The sequence below is a fragment of the Anomalospiza imberbis genome, chromosome 6 (genome assembly GCF_031753505.1).
Source record: "Anomalospiza imberbis isolate Cuckoo-Finch-1a 21T00152 chromosome 6, ASM3175350v1, whole genome shotgun sequence".
Taxonomy (NCBI): Eukaryota; Metazoa; Chordata; class Aves; order Passeriformes; family Viduidae; genus Anomalospiza; species Anomalospiza imberbis.
In genome coordinates this window covers 49,074,853-49,095,215 of record NC_089686.1, presented here as the reverse complement: position 1 = coordinate 49,095,215, position 20,363 = coordinate 49,074,853, and the positions used below count along the sequence as shown (strand labels likewise).

The 20,363-nt window shown below is 38.1% G+C and overlaps 1 protein-coding gene across 1 annotated transcript in view; it reads left to right on the top strand.

Moving 5' to 3' along the window:
- OTOG (otogelin) overlaps window positions 1-20,363 on the top strand; it is a 90,871-nt gene that overhangs the window by 46,287 nt on the left and 24,221 nt on the right. Inside the window, exons 29-36 of the mRNA XM_068194056.1 lie at window positions 729-845; window positions 1,723-1,879; window positions 2,876-2,902; window positions 5,645-5,812; window positions 7,832-8,110; window positions 15,202-15,319; window positions 16,017-16,096; window positions 16,493-20,193. Of these exons, the coding sequence (XP_068050157.1) occupies window positions 729-845; window positions 1,723-1,879; window positions 2,876-2,902; window positions 5,645-5,812; window positions 7,832-8,110; window positions 15,202-15,319; window positions 16,017-16,096; window positions 16,493-20,193 (4,647 nt within the window). The remainder of the gene's footprint in view (window positions 1-728; window positions 846-1,722; window positions 1,880-2,875; window positions 2,903-5,644; window positions 5,813-7,831; window positions 8,111-15,201; window positions 15,320-16,016; window positions 16,097-16,492; window positions 20,194-20,363) is intronic.

Here is a 20,363-nt window from a genome sequence, read left to right as displayed (position 1 = left end):
AAGTTCATTCCTGATCGAACCAGACAGGCAGCAATATAAATGACAATATCAGTGGTTCTTAAAGATGTCATAATCTGCTAAAGAAAAGAAAATAATCACCTTTTTTGCTGCAGAGTGTTTAGAGAGTAAAGAAAAATACTGTAACAATATTTTGAATGTTTTTAGTTACATTGGAACAGTAAAGTAGTGGGATTTTTGTATAATGGAAAAATTTTGAGTTATCTTTAGACTGTGTTGACAGTTTAGCTGAATTTTCATAGCTGGGAAACATTTAACTGTGCAGCCAAAGCAATGGAAAGGAAAAAAATTCTATGTGCTGTAAAGTTAGAGACAGAACTTTTTCTAAGGTAATGTTTCTAGTGGTGTTCGTAGAAATGTGCCTTCCTAGTAGTTAGGATTTCTGATACTCCTAATGCACACTGTCTGAGTGATCTTTGTTATTTATGAGATTGTTCAGGTGTAAGTTCTGCAGGTCTGGCACATCTGACTAGATCCATAAGTACATGTGTGTTTTTCTGCTGCTTTCCGACCAGTGGAACATTTCTTGAGAAAGTAATTTTCCATTTCTTCTTCTTTAGCATTAGCTTTTAATTCTATATCTTAGTCCTATTTTAGTTTCATGTTTTGCATCTCCCTAGAAAAATAAAAAGCACAAAAATATGCTTTTCAAGTTCAAAACAAAGTGGCTATGAAAAAATTTTGCACCTTCATTTTTCTTCCCGGTTTAGTGTGTTGACAGCTCTGACATTCGAAATCCATGCAGTTTGAACCCCCTTAGAGAGCCATTTGCCAAGAAGGAGTGTGGGATACTGCTAAGTGAAGCATTTGAAGCTTGCCACCCAGTGGTGAGTTGTAGTCCTGTATATATACGAGTGACAGTGAACATAGCACCAGAGAGAAATGTGACTCTTCAACATGAAGCTCTTTGTTATTAATGAAGACAAAAATACACCTAATTTGAGATATTTTCTTCTTAATCATAAGCATTATTTGTGTAGGCATACCCACTTGCTTGCTTTTCATGAAATGTGTTACACGGTATGCATATATAAATAAATAAATAAATATATATAAATGTGTTACACGGTATGCATATATATAAATGGGCAGTGTCAGATGGGAAAAACTCATTCCTAGAAAACCTACTCAAATGTAAATCCGTGTAGAATGTGTAACATTTCAATAAGAAAATTAGCATTGACAGTTTTCTTTGAAATTTTGTCACTTAAGACAAGACTCGAAGATACTGTAAGGAAAAATGACAAATTCTTGTGTGAAATTGTCTGATAATATGAAGAGAATATGAACTACTCACATGTAAAGAAGAGCTTTCCATCTACTTTGATTTCTTACATTTTATGTGTATCTGACTTTGTTAAAATTTCTGAGTTTGTGGTCTGTTTTAGTCTCTTATTTCACAGGTTTTCACAGTTTTTTAGGGCTTAGATAGTACAAAACATAAGCCCACGTCAATCTTAATGTGCCTGTTCTTAATGGGTCATTGATTTAATTGTGTTGTGTTTAATTGCTAAGTGCTGGACAAGATTTTTATGGTGTGTCCCAATGGCCATTTTTTCTCATGTTTCAGGTAGCATTGAGAGTGAAATCTTTAATGCTTCCAAGTTGGATGTATTGCCTTTTGGAAGAGCCATAGCTTTGTGTCGAGGTGTTGGTTGGCAGTTCCTATAGCAGTGTTTTTATAAGCGATATTTTCATTTCCAGATTGACGTCACCTGGTTTTACTCCAACTGCTTGACAGACACTTGTGGTTGTAACCAAGGTGGTGACTGTGAGTGTTTCTGTACAAGTGTCTCAGCTTATGCCCATCAGTGCTGCCAGCACGGAGTTGCTGTGGACTGGAGGTCTCCCAGAGTGTGTCGTAAGTTTGTTTAACCAGCACTGCCAAGGGCTGCCACTGCCCAGCATTCATGGCAGCCAGACCTGAAAAATCAGTCACACCCCCTGACCTGGGGCCATGAATTAAATCTAAGCCTCACTGGTGCCTCTCACTCCAATTTAATTCTTGTTTAGCTAGATTATGTGTTTTTTCTGTGTTTGTGAGTGATACTTTTCTACTTGTAATCCCTTTGTCCTATGATGTGAAAGAAAAAGTCATGGGAAGTTTATATTAGGGTACAGCACGCATCCCTCAAACCTAAGATGCAAAGTTAACAGCTCAAGTGATTTCCATCTTCAGGAGAACTTCACTTCTTAATAAGATCTAGTAAACATACATGCCTTATAAGAGCCCCCAGAGCAAATATGAAATATAAAGGTCTTCTGAAGAAAAACAAGCAAGTGTTTAAGCTGGGCATAGGCATTACCTTAGGATTCCTCTCCAACAATTCTTAGAATTTACAAAAAAACTCTGAGGTGCTTTTCTCTAACACCTAGTGAAAATGCCTAACAGGAGGCTGTCATTTCCCCACAGACGGGATAAAAGAAGGGGAGATGCAAAGAATGGAATGAAAAAAGCCTTTTTCTAACTTTGCAGTTGTACAGAGAGAGTGTGCAACTTGCTCAGGGTCACACAGCAAACTGGCCTCAGAATGAGTGGATTACTCTTAACTTTTGATGGAAAAGGTATGTTAATGTGAAACTCAGTCACAGCCACTAGAGGTCACAAAAAGACAGCTGTAGGTATGTAAGCTTAGTATTTCCTGCTGAGAAGCAATGCTTTCTTTAAACATGTGTAGTTTAAATTAGGATTTTATCTAAAGTACAGTAAATATTTGGCAATAACTTTTTAATAAATGTTTGTGTATGATCGGATTTGGCCAAGCATTTGGCTCACATCTTAATCGTAAAGGGGAATAGAAAATCTGTTTATCTATAGAAGGTCTGTAACTGCATTCTTTTTCTTTTTCTTTTTTAGCTTATGATTGTGAATATTTCAACAAAGGTAAGTTCTAAAGGAAGTGACAAAATATCAATAGACTCTTGGGGATTTTTAATGTAAGTCTTAGAATCTTTGTATAAAAACAATTGTGTTAATGAAAACATTTGTGAGTGTTACATTGTTTAACTAGCCAAGATTGTTTTGCTGCTTTATTTTGCTTTTTCAAAGACTTTTGATTTCATAATTCCTGGACCTCTCCAAAGAACATGTCTAACCAATTTTCTTTGCAGTGATGGATGATGATAAAACAATTAAATCATTGAGTAATTAATGGAATATCAGCTGAAAAGTGCTAGTGGCACTGCTTGCTTAAGGTGCAGTGCAGTTCAAAGCTGAACAAACCCCAGTGGGTTGTTAAATCACTCACAGGCTCCTGTGCAGCCTCCAGAGGGAGGTAGCTGATAAGCTGTGACAACTTTTTTTTCCCCAGAGGGGAATAACACTCCTTTTAGGTCTGTCTGACCTAGCCTCGAGTTCCTGAGCAGCCAGCATTGCTGCTGCATTAGAGTGGCTGTCAGCAAGGGGTGCAAACCTTGGGGAAGGTGCTGGACCACACCTTGAACTTGCACGGGGTGCTGTAGTGCTGTGTTAGCCCTGGAATCCATATTCAGACTATTTCCAAATCACCCTGCCTGTGTCTGCACAGCCAGATGTGGCACACAAGGCAGCCTGGTGTGAGGGAAGGGTCAGAGCTCCTGCTATTGATGCTGTAACTCTTTCTCAAGCTCATGTAGAAGCCTGTCTATCCACATGGCATGGAGTATTTTGGTCTTCTGATCGATATTGCAGCAGCTCACTCCTGGAAAGGTCTCAGAAAGCGACCAAGTTAAATTAGGACAGACTTATGCGCTCTGCCAGGCCCAAGAAATATGGCCAAGAAATGTGCCTTTTCTCATACACTGACTCCTGAAAAGATTTTGAGTGGAGTCAAATCACTAATGCATGGGAATTTTATCTAAATCGCCATTTAAGACTTTCAATTAATTTAAATAAAAGGTAGCTGAATGTAAGAGGTGATTGAAGGTTTTAAGTTTTCTTTTTGGTTGATTTGTTTTGTAAAAGAAATACAGTCTGATAATAGACAATCTTAGTGCAGGTGGACTGAAAGGGCAGTGCCTCTAACATCTGTGGTGATAGTGGAGCTAGATGATAACACATACTTTTAAGGTGTGTTTTTACCTTTATTTGTTACTGAATTCTCACTGACAGAAATTAGTGGAAATAGTGGAGATTTGTGCACGTGACCACAAATAAACATGGTTATTGTATATACTTCTTGAAATAAACATGTTTATTGTAGGTACTTCTTTCTTTGAATTTTTGTTCTCTTTGCTAATCCAGCTCATTGGTATTCAACATATGATGTTTCAGAGCTGTCAGTGGGCAAAAAAGAAATAATCTCCATGCTGAATATTTTCTTGTCTACATAACTTATAGTAGGATGACCCAGAATTACTTAGTTTTGGAGAGAGGAAGGTTAAAAAGTTGTCTTAGATCAGAAAGAGGTATTCACTTTGTGATGAATCCAGAGTGAAATAGTTCCAGTCCTACTAGAAGCAGAAGCCTTTTGTCTTTGGTCAAGGGAAATCCTCAGCTGGTGGCTGTGGTCTCTCAACTTTTGGACGGGCCTGAGATGGGGTACTTAAACATATAAGGATATTTCCAGAGCAGTGGATATTTTAAGTAGTAATTTAAAACATGTTTTTTCAACTCCCTTCACTGAAGGTTAAGAGAGATCTTTGTACATGTTTAGGCGGGCATGGACCTGTATCTTAACTGGCTACCTTTTCATGCCATTAGAATTTAAAGCTCTACTTGTAATGCAGCATCCTTAGGACTTCAAAACTCTTAATAAATTTCAGGGCTTTGGAGAACCAGAGAATGAAGGCAATCTGTAAATTGCAGTCCAAACTTTTAACCTCTTGGAAGAGATTTTAAGAGTCAAGGCTATTAGCTTCCCAGCTGATAGCTGCAGTTATCTCAGATGTATGCTTGCCATGTCCTGGCATGTGGGTAAAATGGTAATGAGGTGAACTGCTCAGGTGAGGCATAAAATGCCTAATTTTAACAGGGAATGTAACAAATATAGTTTCAAACATTTAAAAATAAACTCGAAACTATTTTTCTGCAGTAAAGTTTGCTCTAAATTAGAAGGTGTGGCATTTTAAGATTTACAAAATAAATTTGCATATTTTTGGCTTTTTTTACTTATAGATAAAATATGACCATTCTTTGCTTATGATGTTGATTTCTTCCTGTCTTACTTCACAGTGGTTCTGTTTGTATCTTTACTGTTCAAGGAGTTTTTTGATGCTTGTTGAAAATAAACTTTTATTCTCTATGCCTTATGCTTTGGACGTTAATAAAATAGGTTTTAAAAAGTAGTAAGAAATGTATAGTCAGTTCAACCATACAAATAAATAGTTTAGAAGGATCCTAAATTAAATAACCAATGGGTCAGCTAACTTCAATGAAGTGATTATGAAACCAAAGCATATGAGAGGGACAAAAAGGAGAAGCTTATCATGAATCTTGAAAATTGAAAATAGGTATTCTTGATAGTTTTTAGAACATGTATTTTCAAAAAAAGGTTTGTTTTGGTTTTCTTTCAAATCTAGTGCATGACACCTAGATCTATTTCCAGAATGATGAGATGTGGTTTTCTTCACGTGCTCTGCCCTAATGCTCAGAACTCAAGCATTTGTGACACTTGACATGAAAAATAATTGTTTTTTTTCTCCACAGCTCTGGGAAAAGGCCCATACAAACTGGTCAGCTATTTGGATGGAAAATTTGTAATAGCAGCAAAATTGGTGGATGGCGTTGTTTTCCCCATGAAAGAAGATGATATTCCTCCTGGGCATGTAGTGAGCTTTATGCTGACTTCAGGACTTTATAAACCAAAAGCACATGGTAAAGTCATAAAAAGCTAGCATCTTAAATAAGAGCAAATTCTGCCCTTGTCTTTAAGAATAGACCTGGGTCCAAAAAATTCCTTGCTTTATCAGTCAGTTGAATATGCTCTTCAATGTCTGCCAAAATTTTCTTTGGTGGGTTTTAGATTGTAGCTTTGAAAGCAGTTGAAAAGCAGCTGCCTTCCCACACCCCAGCCTTCAGAAGCACCAAACTGGTATTGCAGCCCAGTAATCTGTGTGTTGCTGCCTTTACCTCTCCTCTGGTGGAAGTGGGAAAGAATGGGAGGCAAATGTTGCAAGAAAAGTGCTCCCCACTTCCCTTGCTCAGCCACCACTGCTCATTGTCTGCCCACACACACACAGATGCCCTTTGGCACTGACTGAGCTCTGTAAGGGTAAGTGCTGCAAATCTGTCTCCTTTGGGTCCCAACTTAAGTTTCCCCTGAAGGAAACTTCCTTCTTCATCAGATGAAAGATGTGTTGCACACCTTCAGACATGTGCAGAAATCCTACAAGAGTATGTCCAGCATTGGTGACATTAATTAAATGCTGAAGTTGTCTGCATACACAGCTTCACTGCCCACAGAGCATTTGGGTATCAATGGTTTTACTCACCAGAGTCCCCTGATGAGCTCTTTGGACAGCCTGAAGGTGGCTTTGTGTCATTTAAAGAATTTTAAGTCTTTGATTACTAATACTGCTCTCTGGAGAACTGACATAAGAGCTCATGTAACAGAATAGCTGGGGATAGATTTCTTTTATTAGTCATAGTTTTGAGGCACTTTGTACATTGTGTTCAATTTATGTTTTGAAAGGGAAGGTCAGTCCTATTGTTCTGATCCCCTATAAAAATCTCTTGCTCAGAATTGAACCTGGCAAATAGAATTTGTGCCTTATGGTCCAGTTTGAGCAAATGGCATTTCATCATTTGGTCATGAGGAATTTGTACAATCGATATGATGTATTATTATAGGACATTCATGACTCTTTGGTACCTCAGCAAAATGCATGTCTTACCAGTTTCAGGCATTCCTGGATAATGGAGAGTTTGGGGCGTTAATGCACTGATTGGTTATACAGCAGATGTTAAAAATCACAATGACTGTCCTTTGTTACTTATCAAAGAGCTACTTGCTACAGACAATTAATAAAAAGGCATTCACTAGTACTGCTAGGTTTTTCAGACTATCTGTAGCTTTTATGCACAGAAAACAAGGTGGTCTTCCAGAAGTGTTATGCTGGAATGTGATAATATATCCTTTTAATAGAGATCATTTGTTTTCTAAGTTTTTTTTTTTTTTAAGAAATGCTACCCAGTCTTGGAGGGTTAGTTGATTTTACAGTAGATTAATGGCTATTTTCAAAAGACTAGCAGAGTTTACAGCAAAATAGAATGAAGTAATTCTGTGAACAACAGATGCCTCTGACAGGCTCAAGATCTGATGCCCTGCAATTAGCTGCTTGAAATCAGAAGTACTGCAGGGTAAGGTATCATCAGGGAACATTTGCCAGAAAAAAAGACTTTGCTGTAACGTTCTTAGAGGGAGAACTACGGAGCTGAATGCAAAATACAGTTTTTTAATTTATTTTTAATGAAAGGCTGAGCTTTTAAGCTATCAATTCCTGATGGCAAATGTTACTTTTAAATCTAGTTAGATGGAGTTAAAGTTTTTATTAAACAAATGGCTTAGTAAAGACTGTAAATTAAGTACTGCTTGACTTCAGGGCTGTATTCCTTTATCCTGGTGTGGGTAAATGTCTCAATCTCTTTGTCTTCCTGTTGTAATCTGTAGAGTATTTAGAAAACTTAATAATCATCACAACCTAGCACTCCGCAATCCATATATATTGTATTTTCTTACAAGATTCAGGTTGTTTTCACTGGTAAGGCCAAAGCAAATTTTCATTCCTCATGCTACTAGAGTCAGTAGTGGTACATCAGAATGAACTTGGTTTATTATGCATGTAACAGCAAATAAATACGTTCTGTGTGCACTCCTCTGTTTTATTTTTTCAGATTCCAGCTTGATTTCATTTGAAACAGCTGAGAGACCAAATTATTTTCTTCAGCTGGTCTCCAATAATACTCTTGTTGTTTCTAAATGGAAAAAATCGGAAGATTTTCACAACAGATCTACGTTTGTCATTCACAAGAATACGTGGCTGTCGGGATACAGTTCCTTTGAGTCATTTGCAAAACCAGGATTCTTCATCCACATTTCAGCCTCTTCAGTTGAGCTTTTGAAGTACCATCATTCCGAGGAGTTCAGACTGTCAACCCTTTTTAAACTTGTAGGTAGGTACTTATACTTGAATGTTATGAACAGCAGTTTTCTCCCTGTGCAAATCCAGGCTAAATGGTGGCGTTATTTTCAGAGGTGATGAGATTGCTTACCTCTCCCCTACATTACTGGGAGCTGTGGGAATTCTGGGATATCTGGGCTCAAAATATTTTTCTCTGAGCTATGGAGTGAAGATGAGATTCTGTTTTCTTGTGAAAAGCCATTAAATAGCTTAACACACTTTTTTTTTTTTTTTTTAATTTGCCAAACAGATTTGGAATACATATTCTAGTGTACAGTTTCTGGGCAATACTTGCTGTGGAGATAGTAAGAAAATTCTTTAGGAGTAGAACATCCATACTCATAAAAAATGGATTCACAAAGGGAATATAAAAGAACAGATCTCTAAAATTTAAGGTGTGTGGACAATGTTTTCTCTTCTTTGCCTGCTGCCAAGGGAGAGATTTCTGTACAGTGAATTCTCATTGCTAACACTGTAGCCTCCTCAGGAGCAATGCCATCCAGTGCTAAGGATATGGCCTATAGGTTGCACCTTTAAAACCTCATTTTCTCCTGAGAAACACCTTGACTTTTATCCACTATCCACTCAGAGATGCTGTGTCTGTTGGGGTGTTAACCACTAGTGTTTCAGTCGTCATCTAGTTGCGGGTATTCACCCCTTCTTGGGGTTCCAGATGTTCATTTCCCTAATGTTTCTTGAACAGATACAGCTTTCGAATACAAGACAGACTGTTGTGAGGGTGTTTTTACCTACCTGTGAGATTCCCATTCCCATAATAGTTCCATTCCACTGAGACCAGAAATGAAGATATTCACTCTGAGGATCCTTTCATAGGAGCTGGCTGCAGATGTTGCTCCTACAAGAGCTGATAACAGAACCAGACCAAAAAATAATGTCAGTCAAACTATTTCTGGTTTATTTTTTTATTTTTTTTTTAGATCATTAAGGAAAAAATAGTAAGAATCACAGTTTTTACATATTCTTAAACAGGTAGAACCACACACTGAAATGAAGGTGGCCTCGGAGATCAGGAAAAACATACACTGACTTATATTGGGGTATAAAATAAACTAAAGCAGATTATTAATGTAACTATTCTTTGCTTTAGCTTTTACTTGCCTTAACACATTAGATACATCATTTATGAAATTCAGTGACAACAATTATTTGCTGAAACCAAGTGCAGTATATATAATGCCAAAATCACTGCAAGTGATTATGTTCTAAAACTTTTTTATTGTGCAGTAGTTTTAAATGCATTATTTACTTATTTAGCAGAAGTGTTTTAATAAGTGTTCCTAGAAATACCGTGTTTTAAAATCAGTTGTTCATTCTCTGAAATGGAAATGTATTTTACAAGCAAAGAAAGAAAATGAAATATTGTATCAAAGAAAGCATAGCCTGGCCATGTTTTACAGTGACCATGTTGAATTGTGGCACAGACAAACCTGAAGCAGCCTCTGATTTCTGTGACAGAAGAGGCCAACTGTGTGCCTTGTGGAGCTTCTTGTTATCAAAACACTGAATTAAAGCGTTAATGGTGTCATTGTGAATCTGCTGATGTTTTGCAGTACATTATGCTGACAGCCTAATGCAGCTGTTGACTGGCACACTCCAACTAGAGAAAAATGACAGATTTTGTCATTGCCAAATGCCTGTTGCCTCTTGACAAATGCTTGTAATCACAGAGCTGTTGAGGTTTTTGAGCGGCAGAATTAGAGGGCTAATGCTATTACCAGGATGTTCGTACAACATTTCAAGCAAGGAACTTTTTTGGGACATAACAAAAATATCTTCTTAGTCTTTTATCTTTGAGGGAGGAATGAAGAAGGTTAAAGCATGTTCCAATTCTCAGTGGTCGTCCATTAACACAGAATAGTATGTCTTTTCAAGTGTGAAGTCTTTACCCTTCAGTCATTATACCGAAAAATCCTATTTATGCCAATGGAAAACTAAACCAATTTACCTCAGCAAGTGGGATCAGATCAAATGATCAAGAGGTATTTCATTAATCACCACATCCGAGGGCTTGGGTTTCAGAGTTTTATAAGCAGAGGAGCATAGGGCTCCAATCTTTCTCCAGTGTACTTTCGCAAGGGCCAGCCTGCTGATGTAGGGTAATTACATGGTCTAAAAATACAGCAGCATTTGTTTAAGTTAATGGAAAAGTTACACCAGCTCCAGAGTGCGCAGGCAAAAGCGTATTGGGTTTCCTGCTGACTATTGTAAATGCTTTGCATATTAGATCAGAAACTCTTGAACCAGGAGCAGCTATTCCTGCGGAATCAGAGGATAAATATCAGGAGCAGAATAATAGGCCCAGTAAATCCCCTTGGCCAGAAAGCTCCTCATGAGACTTCTTCGTGCTCTGTGACGCACATTCAAAAGGAAGAATTTTAAGTGACCTGATCACCACAGCAGTAGACTCATATCTGTTTAAAGTCAGCTGACGAGTCACTTTTTCCAGTTTCATGGCAATAAATACTGTCACGTTGGTACACACCAAGGCTGGGAAGTTTTTACCATAAGAAGTCACTTCAGCTTTAAAATTAGGTTATTTTCATGATGCTTCACTTTTTCTGCTGTCCCGTTCCCACAAACATTTGAGGAAATTGAGTAGAAAACTGAATTTTGATATGTGGTGTGTACTTATTTGCAAGAAAATATATTTTTGCATTCTATTCAGGAATTTTTTTGTTGGCAAACGAATTGGTATGCATTCAGTCAAAAGAATGCCCTTGCTCCTACCAGAGGGACAAGCACAAAGGTGTCATGTAAGAGCCATCAAATCCCATTTGACATTGCTGAGAAATCAGTGTATGTAGGAAATTTATGACCTTTTTATGGGCTATAGCTGTTGCTTTCTTACCCTTTTAAAAATAATATGTTTAAACTAGTTACCTTTCATCATTCATAGACTTGTCACCCATTTAGGATCACTAGGAGTTATTTTCATGTCTGTTATGAAAATGTGACTTGCCCTATATAAATTCTGCAACAAAGTATTTAATAATGCTTATTATGTGCTGTAATAGCTAACTTGCTGTAAATAAAAGACCTGTTTTAGAGAGAATTTTCAGCTAAAATTAAAATACCAAGATGCACTAAGTATAGTCACACTGCACAGAGGCATTTTTCAATGTTTAAGTTTGATACAGAGCACTTTTAATCTTGGTATTTTAATTAACTCAGTCACATTCAGAAACATGGTGTAAAACTGAAAATTAAATTCACTTTAATGAAAAAGTTTTCTACAAAACCATCTTTTTACCTTAAGTCCGTTTTACACATGATACTACCAACTATTTTAGCATCAATTTACACTTATCCATTTCCATCAGTAGAATTAATTTTCTCGAGTGTCCTGATTCACTCATAATGAGTTGCTGTTGAGTTTAATTTGAGCTTGTGTGCTTTGTTGGCCCAGAAGCTCATGACGTGGGCCCTGGGGCTGGAAAATGCTGAGCAACTGCTGCTGTACCTGCAAATCCCATGTGTGCCACTGAACACATCTGCCTGGTAGCTCCTGCAGTCAGACTGAGGTTACTGTACAAGAACATCTTCCCTTTCTCTACTGCAAACATAAACATTTGACCTACCATTTTTGGCTGAGTAAATAGGAGGAGATTAAAGAATTGCGTTAACATTGTAATAGTAAACTGAACCATACGTAGATGAGAGGTAGGTAATTGCACTTTGCTTCCAGTGATGTTTTGGCTGGGCACAAAGTTTAATTTTTCCAGGGATGTTTGCTTACATTTCTCATTGCAGAAACTTAGAAATCGTGAGCAGTGTTTGTTACTCGTTTGTGTGTGTTAAGTGAGTAGATAGGATTTCATGTTTCTAAACTTGTGTCTGAGGAGACAGGCAATCTAAGTTACCAAGCAGAGTTTTGCCTCCATTATAAATAGAACTAATTCTGAAGCAATTTCTATGTCTACTAGATTTTTTAAAATTTTGCATTAAATAGCAAAAAATAAAAAAAGCATCAGGTAAGAAGGAAAATCTAAATACTTGATTTTTAAAATAATTTTTAGACCTTTATTTTAAATATCTCTTATTAACACTGAAACATTTCAAATTTTAAGGTTTATTTTTAAGTAAATAGCCATTTTTTGAGTATAACTTGGAATTATTCATATTACAGAGATTCTAACATTGGCAAATTTTGTCCCTGTGATGTAAAAGTCAGCATAGAAAATGAAGGTCAGGTGGACTTGTGAACAGTAAGAATTGTCAACTCAGAAAAAGAAGTGGCCAAGTTACTAAGAAAGGTGGCTGTGGCTCAACAGAACCTCGTGGTCTGTCAGTGATAAAATAGTAAAAAATCTTCATTAAATGGTAGCAACTGCTGTTGTTGTCCCAGTTTTATTTTTGAAAGCCATGAAGAAGAAAATGATAAATTACAGGGAAGAAAGTGCTTCTCTGATGTTCAAGAAGGTGTGAAAGCAATGGAGTTGGGAGATATCTTTTAATCTCTTGTCTTTGGCCATGTTCATACCTGTGCTCTCACAAGTGGTTTCTGCATATTGATGTACTCAGCTCCTGTTGGGTAAGAGAACTGTGGGTTCACCTGGCACATCACCCAGCTGGAGCCACTGTCACCCAGGGCATCAGTCACCATTTTGGGAAGGATTTGCTGTGTCACCAAACAGGAGACAAATGCTGGTAGACTTGACAAGGAGACACATGGCTATCTCCAAATGCCGTGACAAATCCTTTTGAGGAGCATGTGCCTGCTATGAGAAGCTTGATTCATTGTCTGTAAACTGCAAATCATTGTTCTGTGGTGAGGGAGCTCTGCTGTTGCTCAGGCTGCAGTAAGCTCGTGTTACTGGTTACTGGAGAGGGAATTTAAGTATTAAAAACATGGGAAGCATGTGGTGGAGGTGGCTGAACAGAACAAGTGACCTCAGCCGCTCCTCATGTGGCTTCCCCTCAAGGCCCTTCCACCATCTTCATTGCTCCTTTGGGCACTGTCTAACAGATGAATGTCCTCTTTTTATATTGTGGTGACCAAAACTGCACATAGGGCTTGAGATGAGGCTGCACCAGTGCAGAGCGAGTGTTTTTGTGTTGTTTTTTATTTTGTCTTGTTTTACAGTGGCTTGATCCTTGGGATGCTCAGGCATTCCAGACGTTAGGTTGACAATAGTGAAAACTCTAAATATGATGAATTATTGAACTGATATTTTCTTAATACTCTAAAGAATTTTCCCACAATTCATAATAAAGCACAGATATATGGGTTTGCAGAGACATCCTGAAAACTTTCAGAGAAAAAGGAAAACAATTCATACAAATACTCAACTCCTGCTGTGGTGATTTTTAATGTAGTTTGCACACTAAAAACACTGGTACAGCAATCCCTTGACTGGAAAATTATATGTACATTGGTTCTACAGCTTTTTAAAAGCAATTTTTTATGACCAAGTTCACAAATTCTTCTGTTGTCCATAGTTGTTTTTGTAGAAATAGAGACAAAATTTGTGAACAAGCATGACTTCATTCTTCACTGAAAGCAGCATTTATGAAACACTCAACAAATGCTATGCATTTATGTGGAGATTCACCCTAAATGCTACCAAGGCATGCAACCCCACCAAATTCTGTGAGCTTAGTCTCTAGGAAATCTTGAGGAAAATGGACCTATCATTTCATAAAAGTCAAGGTTCATTTGGGGAATGGGAGATGGTATGTTAATCCCAGCACTTGGAAGTGTTAATTCATGGCCACCGTTCTGCTAAATTGAGAAACTGTCATTCTTCATCAGGTTGCAGTCTGTCTTTTGCAAGCTTGTACTTTTTTTGTGTTTGAAACATACTGTGTGGTTAATGGTGAGTTCTGTGGCCAGTTAAAAGTCATGGATTTGTCTCCATACCAAATCTAGGGTAGACTAATGAATGAGACTTCATACGTTCACCTTGGATTTATTTACTGTTATCACTACTTTTGGTGATTGCCCATGCCAGCAGGTCTCTGATCTGTTTTGTCTTTCTGCCCTACATGTTCTTTTTGTCCTTAAACCTTGTATTTCTGATATGCATTTATTTTCTCTTGTCCTTAAACCTTACCATTCAACAAGTCCATGCATACAAGACCTCATACATCAGTCATCAAAATGTATGGAAAAAATTCCCTTCCTCCATTACATTTATGTAACTTATATTGGTGTCATTGGAAAGGGTTACAGAAGAATTCAGTCACATGTACTTAACTTCTTATGAGAAACATACCAAATGCATATTTTACTGTCATAAGAATTGTGTTTTTAAAAGCAGTGACAAAATACATTTCTGGATAAAATGAGATGTAGAAGGGGTAACACTAGATGGCAACATACACACCCTTTTGTCTGAGTTTGATTTCTATTTTTAAGAAAATTATTTGTATTTTAAGAGAAGACATTAATAGTTAATAATGACAGAGATAGTTAAAGTGCAGATTCCCTAAATTGCAGGAATAAAAATTTCTCAGTATCTTCATGGAAAATTTGTCTTCAAGAAGATGTAATAGAGCTACTCCTTGTATCTCAGTCAAGCAAAGATCAGAAAAACTTAAATTCGTCAAAAAAACAAAAATGGAAGTTCTTTCTAAGTAATTAGATTTTCTTTCTGGTGTTTAATATAAGCATTGTTTAAGAGCACTTACTCTTTGTAGGCTCTGAAAAACATTGCTCTGAGCTCAGGTTTACCAGTTTAGAGGGGATTCATATATGATGATGGTTCTCTTCTGCAGGCATGATTGTACTGGAAATGTCACTGCCCTGCCCTGACTGCTGCTAGAAGGGCTGGGGTGGGCTGTCATAGTGCAGGGACTGAAATCCAGATATATCACGTAAATCTTGCAGGTGTTGGCAGAGCCACTGGGCTAATCCAGCATTGTGCAGGAAACCGTTCTGCATGGAGGTGGGGGATGGCTGGGGTGCATTTGAATTTGTGTTTCTATTATGTGACTTGCAAGTCCTTCAATAAACACTGTATGTGTAGATGCTACAGTGAATGGTAAGGCATGCCTCTTAGTCATATGTATCTGTGAGTGCTTAAAGAAATATAAGAATAACAGGTCTTTGTTGTTTTTCAGATGTCAAATTTAAGCTTCTGTCCCGTTCTACATGTGAATGGCGTTATGATGCCTGCACAAGCCCTTGCTTCAAGACATGCAGGGACCCTTTGGGAAAAAACTGTCAGACAGTACCAAAGTAAGTGTCTGTATTTTCATGGAAAAGTGTGTAATTTAGGCAAGACACTTAAGCAGGATAATAGGAATACGAGGGCCCAAAGTACACTTAACATATCAGGATTGTGTTCTTGGGTAAGGAAATGAAAGAGGAAAGAAACTGAGTAACACCTGCTGCTGTAGCCACATAAACATGACATTTCAGCCTTCAGTGTACTGTCAGGTTCTAGAATGACTGCTATATTTGTAACTTTCATTTTGGGAGTATTACAGAGTATTAATGAAGAGAGGTTATCACAACTTTGTTTCAAAGAGTTGTGTCCTTGCTTTTCCATTATGTCATTGCAACAGCTATATCTGGCCTTGCTTTTTCCTGCAAAGTGGATTTTGTGCTAAATCTGGTAAAACTGACACTCAGATTTTGACATGTAAAAATATTGGGTATTTCTTATAGCAATAGTATTCACTCCTGAACCCGTGACTGTTCATTTCAAAAGCTGAGTGTTCAAAAGCTGAGTGTTACAAAAGCTGAAAGTTCATGCTTTCCCTTAGATCTGAGTGGGAGTGGAAGTCATGGCAATGACATTTTGAAGGAGTACGCTGAGGTGAACCACACTGTCTGCTTAAACATACTTTATATATAGACTCTTTTTCTGAAATTGAATACTTGGTCCAGAAGATGCTATTTGACTAGTTAATACGAATTGTTTTTCTTTTAGAGTGGAAGGATGCATCCCTGCCTGTCCTCTCAACATGTTGCTGGATGAAATAACTCAAAGATGCGTGTATTTTGAAGACTGTATGTTTGAGAACTTACATATATCACATATTAGACGTAGCTTAATAATTAATTAGCTCTTTAGTCAAATATCAGTGCCTACATTTGTGTAACTGTGACCTTAGTTATGTGAAACTTGAGCTCACTAAACATACATTTTAATTAAAATAATTTAATTCCTAAAAAATATGAGACAAATTTTAAACTGAGAAAGATGTTCTTTCTTCATAAAACATTTCAGTAACACTAGATGTCAAGCAAATGATTTAATTAATTTATTTTTTAATTTGTCTATGAGTTTTTAGAAGTTCAAAGGCTATTGAAAAGATCAGTTATACAAATTAACCTAGAACTCTGCTGGCTCAATCACTATAATTATTCATGAATTTCAGGCTATTTTCTTGTGTCTGATTTCAGGCATTGAACCTGCAGATGACAGCCCACCTTTGCTTGTCAGCATTCAAACCCCAGCAGTTCCACATTTAACACCAAGCACAAGTTTGGCAGTGATCAGTGAAAAGGTAACTTCCTTTCCTGTACCTGAAGCAAAGGACACGGAAACAACACTTGCTACAAAATTGCAACTCACAGCAACTACAGAGAAACTGGAATTTTTGGCTACTACATCCAATAAAACGCTTCCAGCCGCAACTTTTTTGCCAAATATTTCCTCGCAGTCAACAGAAATGACATCCGGGAGAAGCACTACAGCAATGACTGGGACAGCAAAATCTAATACAAGCTTGTCTGCTTCTGTTGACATTTCTCCTTTGTTTCCATCTGCTGGCAGTTCCGAAACTTCCACAAGGATACAGCTGATCAGTAGTGGCTCCACTAAACTCCTCAGGGCTACAGAACCTCAGACAGCAACTGCAACACATGCAGTGACCACAAGAACAGAATCAGAGAGCATACCAGTTGCTACTTCTGTTTTTACTGGGACGCCACTTGTACTCAGTACAACAGAAATGCCAGTCAAAACTAAAATAATGGAGTTATCAGAAACGGCCACAAGAACACTTCCCACGAAAGAAGCACAAGTAAAACCAGAAGGGCTTACAACATTTACACCCAGTTCATTTGAATCAATAACAGAAAAAACTACTGCATATGTGCCACAGCTTTCTACATCACCTCTGGAAGTGCCTTCATATACACCACCAGTAAACTTAACCGGAACTTCAGAAGGGACAAAAATAAGTGTAGAACAGTCTTTTACCACAGTAGCTAATGTAACAGTGACATCATTTTCTCCTATACTCACTACTTTGTTAAAGCCAGTGTCTTCAGCAACAACAGAAGCAGCAGCTGTTTTAACCAAACAGAGTGTGAAGACTACATTTTCACCAACATCTACACTACCTATTTCAGTAGGAAGGACAACTACAGAACCTCCTCTTGGAATGGTTCAACACCTGACTGGTACTCCAGAGGTTCTTTTCACTACAACTCTAGGTCCAAAGGTGACAACTCTACAAACCCAAGAGACATCATCAGAAACAACTTTGTTATCATTTACAACTCATAAAAAGGAAATCTCCAAAATAACATCTCATGTCGAACATATATCAAGTTCCTATTTCCCTCCCTATTTGCCACATCCTAGTTCTAGCACTGAAAAATCCTTCATTCTTTCTACAAAGAGACCTGCAGTGTCTCCTCCTACTCCTGCTTCTCCAGCTTCAGGTGAATTAAAAAAAACATTTAAAACTGTTTCAACTACAGGATATCCCTTACACATGGTTCTAAACACAACAGAGCTCCTGACTACATTGCACATTAAATATCCTGTCTTGGCTGAGACTAGCAGTGTGACACCTTTGTCTGTTAAGGTAACATCCCCTCTTGAAATAGCAACAAAGTCAACTTTGTTTTCTGGAAAAATATCTACTGAATACAAGTCAACTCTGGTTTCAAGTACGGTGAAGACAAGCAGTCCATCATATTCAGGTAGTGTTATGACATCAGCAGTGAAAACCAAAGAAACCACCACAGCTCCTTTTGTAGCTACAGAAAGAGAATCAACATCATCCATCACTGGATCTCCACTTGCTCTCCTTAGTGGGACTGAAAGCACATTGTTGACAACACTGCCTGATAAATCACAAGTTGAAAGTATTACTACCATCTCTACTGGAAAGCCATCTGCTTTGTCTTTTTCACCATCAGCTTCTCTAATTTCTTTAAGCATTTCTCTTCCTTCACTACCCTCAGATGGAAAAGAAGCATCATTGACAACTCTCAGCCCCATGCATACATCTCCTGAAATAACCTCTTTATATCCTAGAACAACTATACAAAAACCTATGTTAACAACAGGAAAGACCTCTCCAGTCCCAACTTTCTCTATTTTATCTTCTACATTAGAACAATCAAGTTCAATAACAACAGTACCAGATGAAAAATCACTAGTGAATATCACTGATGCCACATTCTCCCCAAGCTCTGAATTCAGCAGTCAGCTCATAACAACCAAAAAAATAATGGCAGGCAAAGAAAAATCCTCTCTGTCCCCTTCTGTTGCACTTCCAGTAACAAAGCCTTCTTATACTTTCTCCACCTCTCAGTATCTAGGAGATAAATTAGTTTCTTCACCTTTAACACAACTGCTACCAGAAGTAACAACCACACCAAAATATTCAGTAGAAAGTAAAATGGTTTCTACAACCTTAAAACCTGCAGTCCAAAATATAACAGAAGCAGTGAAAATTCCAGCAGCTGCAGCTCAGCCATCCCTGCCTCCATCTTCAGCAGGCCTCTTCTCCTTGCAGACATCTTCAGGAGCTAAACCTTCAGTACAGACCACTGTTATACCACCTTCTTCTACTCAGAAGACTGCAGAACTTGGTCGTCAGACCTCTGAAGCTTCATTGACTAGCCAAGTTCACCAGTATCCTGCAGAATCTCTAACAAAATCCCCTGGTCAGCCACAACCTGTCTTTAGCACAACTGAAGCTACGGTAGAACTGACTTCCTTAAAGACCTCACTACCCGAAGGCACTCATTCAAGTATGTTACCTACCTCAGTAGGTCCTACCAAAGTTATTTTACTAACTCAGAAATATTTGCATTTAACTGATGCAGTCACGCAGCCACTTGTATCAAGAACTTCTGTTTTGCAGCCTACAGTCCCAGCTAGAGCAACAGCTGACTTGATTTTTGGCACCAAATTTCCTCCTTTCTCACCAGAAGTGCTTGCCACTTCCTCTTCTTCAGCAACAATTAAAAAAGAACTGTTTCCTTTGTTTTTCACGCAAAAGACAGCTACAGATCTAAAATTCACACATCAGGCCTCATTTACTAAATCTCTTGATTCAAGACAAACACTTGAAGCATCACCTTCATCGCATTCTGAGTCAACCTCTTCTATGTTTTTGCTACCAGGAACAACAGAAGTTCCTGTTGCGTTGGGCTCCACATCAAGGGAACGTGGTACAGATGAAGCTGTGGTGTTGCCTAAGCAGGTCACGCCTTCAGGCACCACCTACAGCTCCATGATCCTAGCAAGGACAGCCTTGTCGACTGAGGCCCATCCATCAGTTGCAGCCTCTCCAACCATTAGCAGTGCTGGGCAAAACCTCACTACTGCATCAGCAGTTTCAGACAAAGCAGCAGCAGTCACAGAGCTCATCTCCAGCTCTCCTTCTGTTACTTCAGAAGCAAAAGGAGCCATGCCCCTCGACACAGTGAAGTCTGAAGAGTCAGCGTTAACGACAGGGTTCCAATCTGTCCTTACTCAGGGTGTTACTGTTACACCTCAGACATCTTATTCTCCTTATTTCACAAACACAGCTTCAGTTCTGTCCACTGCACGTTCACCTGCTGAATCAAAAGTGTTTTCTTCTATAGCTCCATCATCAGTCAGTACTACTCAGACTTCAAAATCTGAAGTAACATCTGAGATGCAAATGCCTTCTGTGAGTTCACTGCTAATGGTACCTGATCATCCAAATGACACAGCAGCTTCATCGGTTTCCTCATTTACTTCATCTACCAAACCACTTCATGGCTTGACTACAACATTTTCTGATGAACTGGCAATAGCTGAAGCCATGGCAGGATCTGCAGCATCACCTTTTATGTTGCCTCGAGAAACTGCAACTCTTCAAACTTGTACAGTGAGTAGTTACAAATAATTACCTGCCTGCTTTGGAACATGCCTTAGTTACATCTACACACTGGTTAAAAAATAAAATTTTAAGTCATCCCTTGATCTTTAGGATTTAAAGTATCTGTATCAAAAAAAGGAGCCTGATTATGTTATCCATTACATCTGAAACCTTGGGTA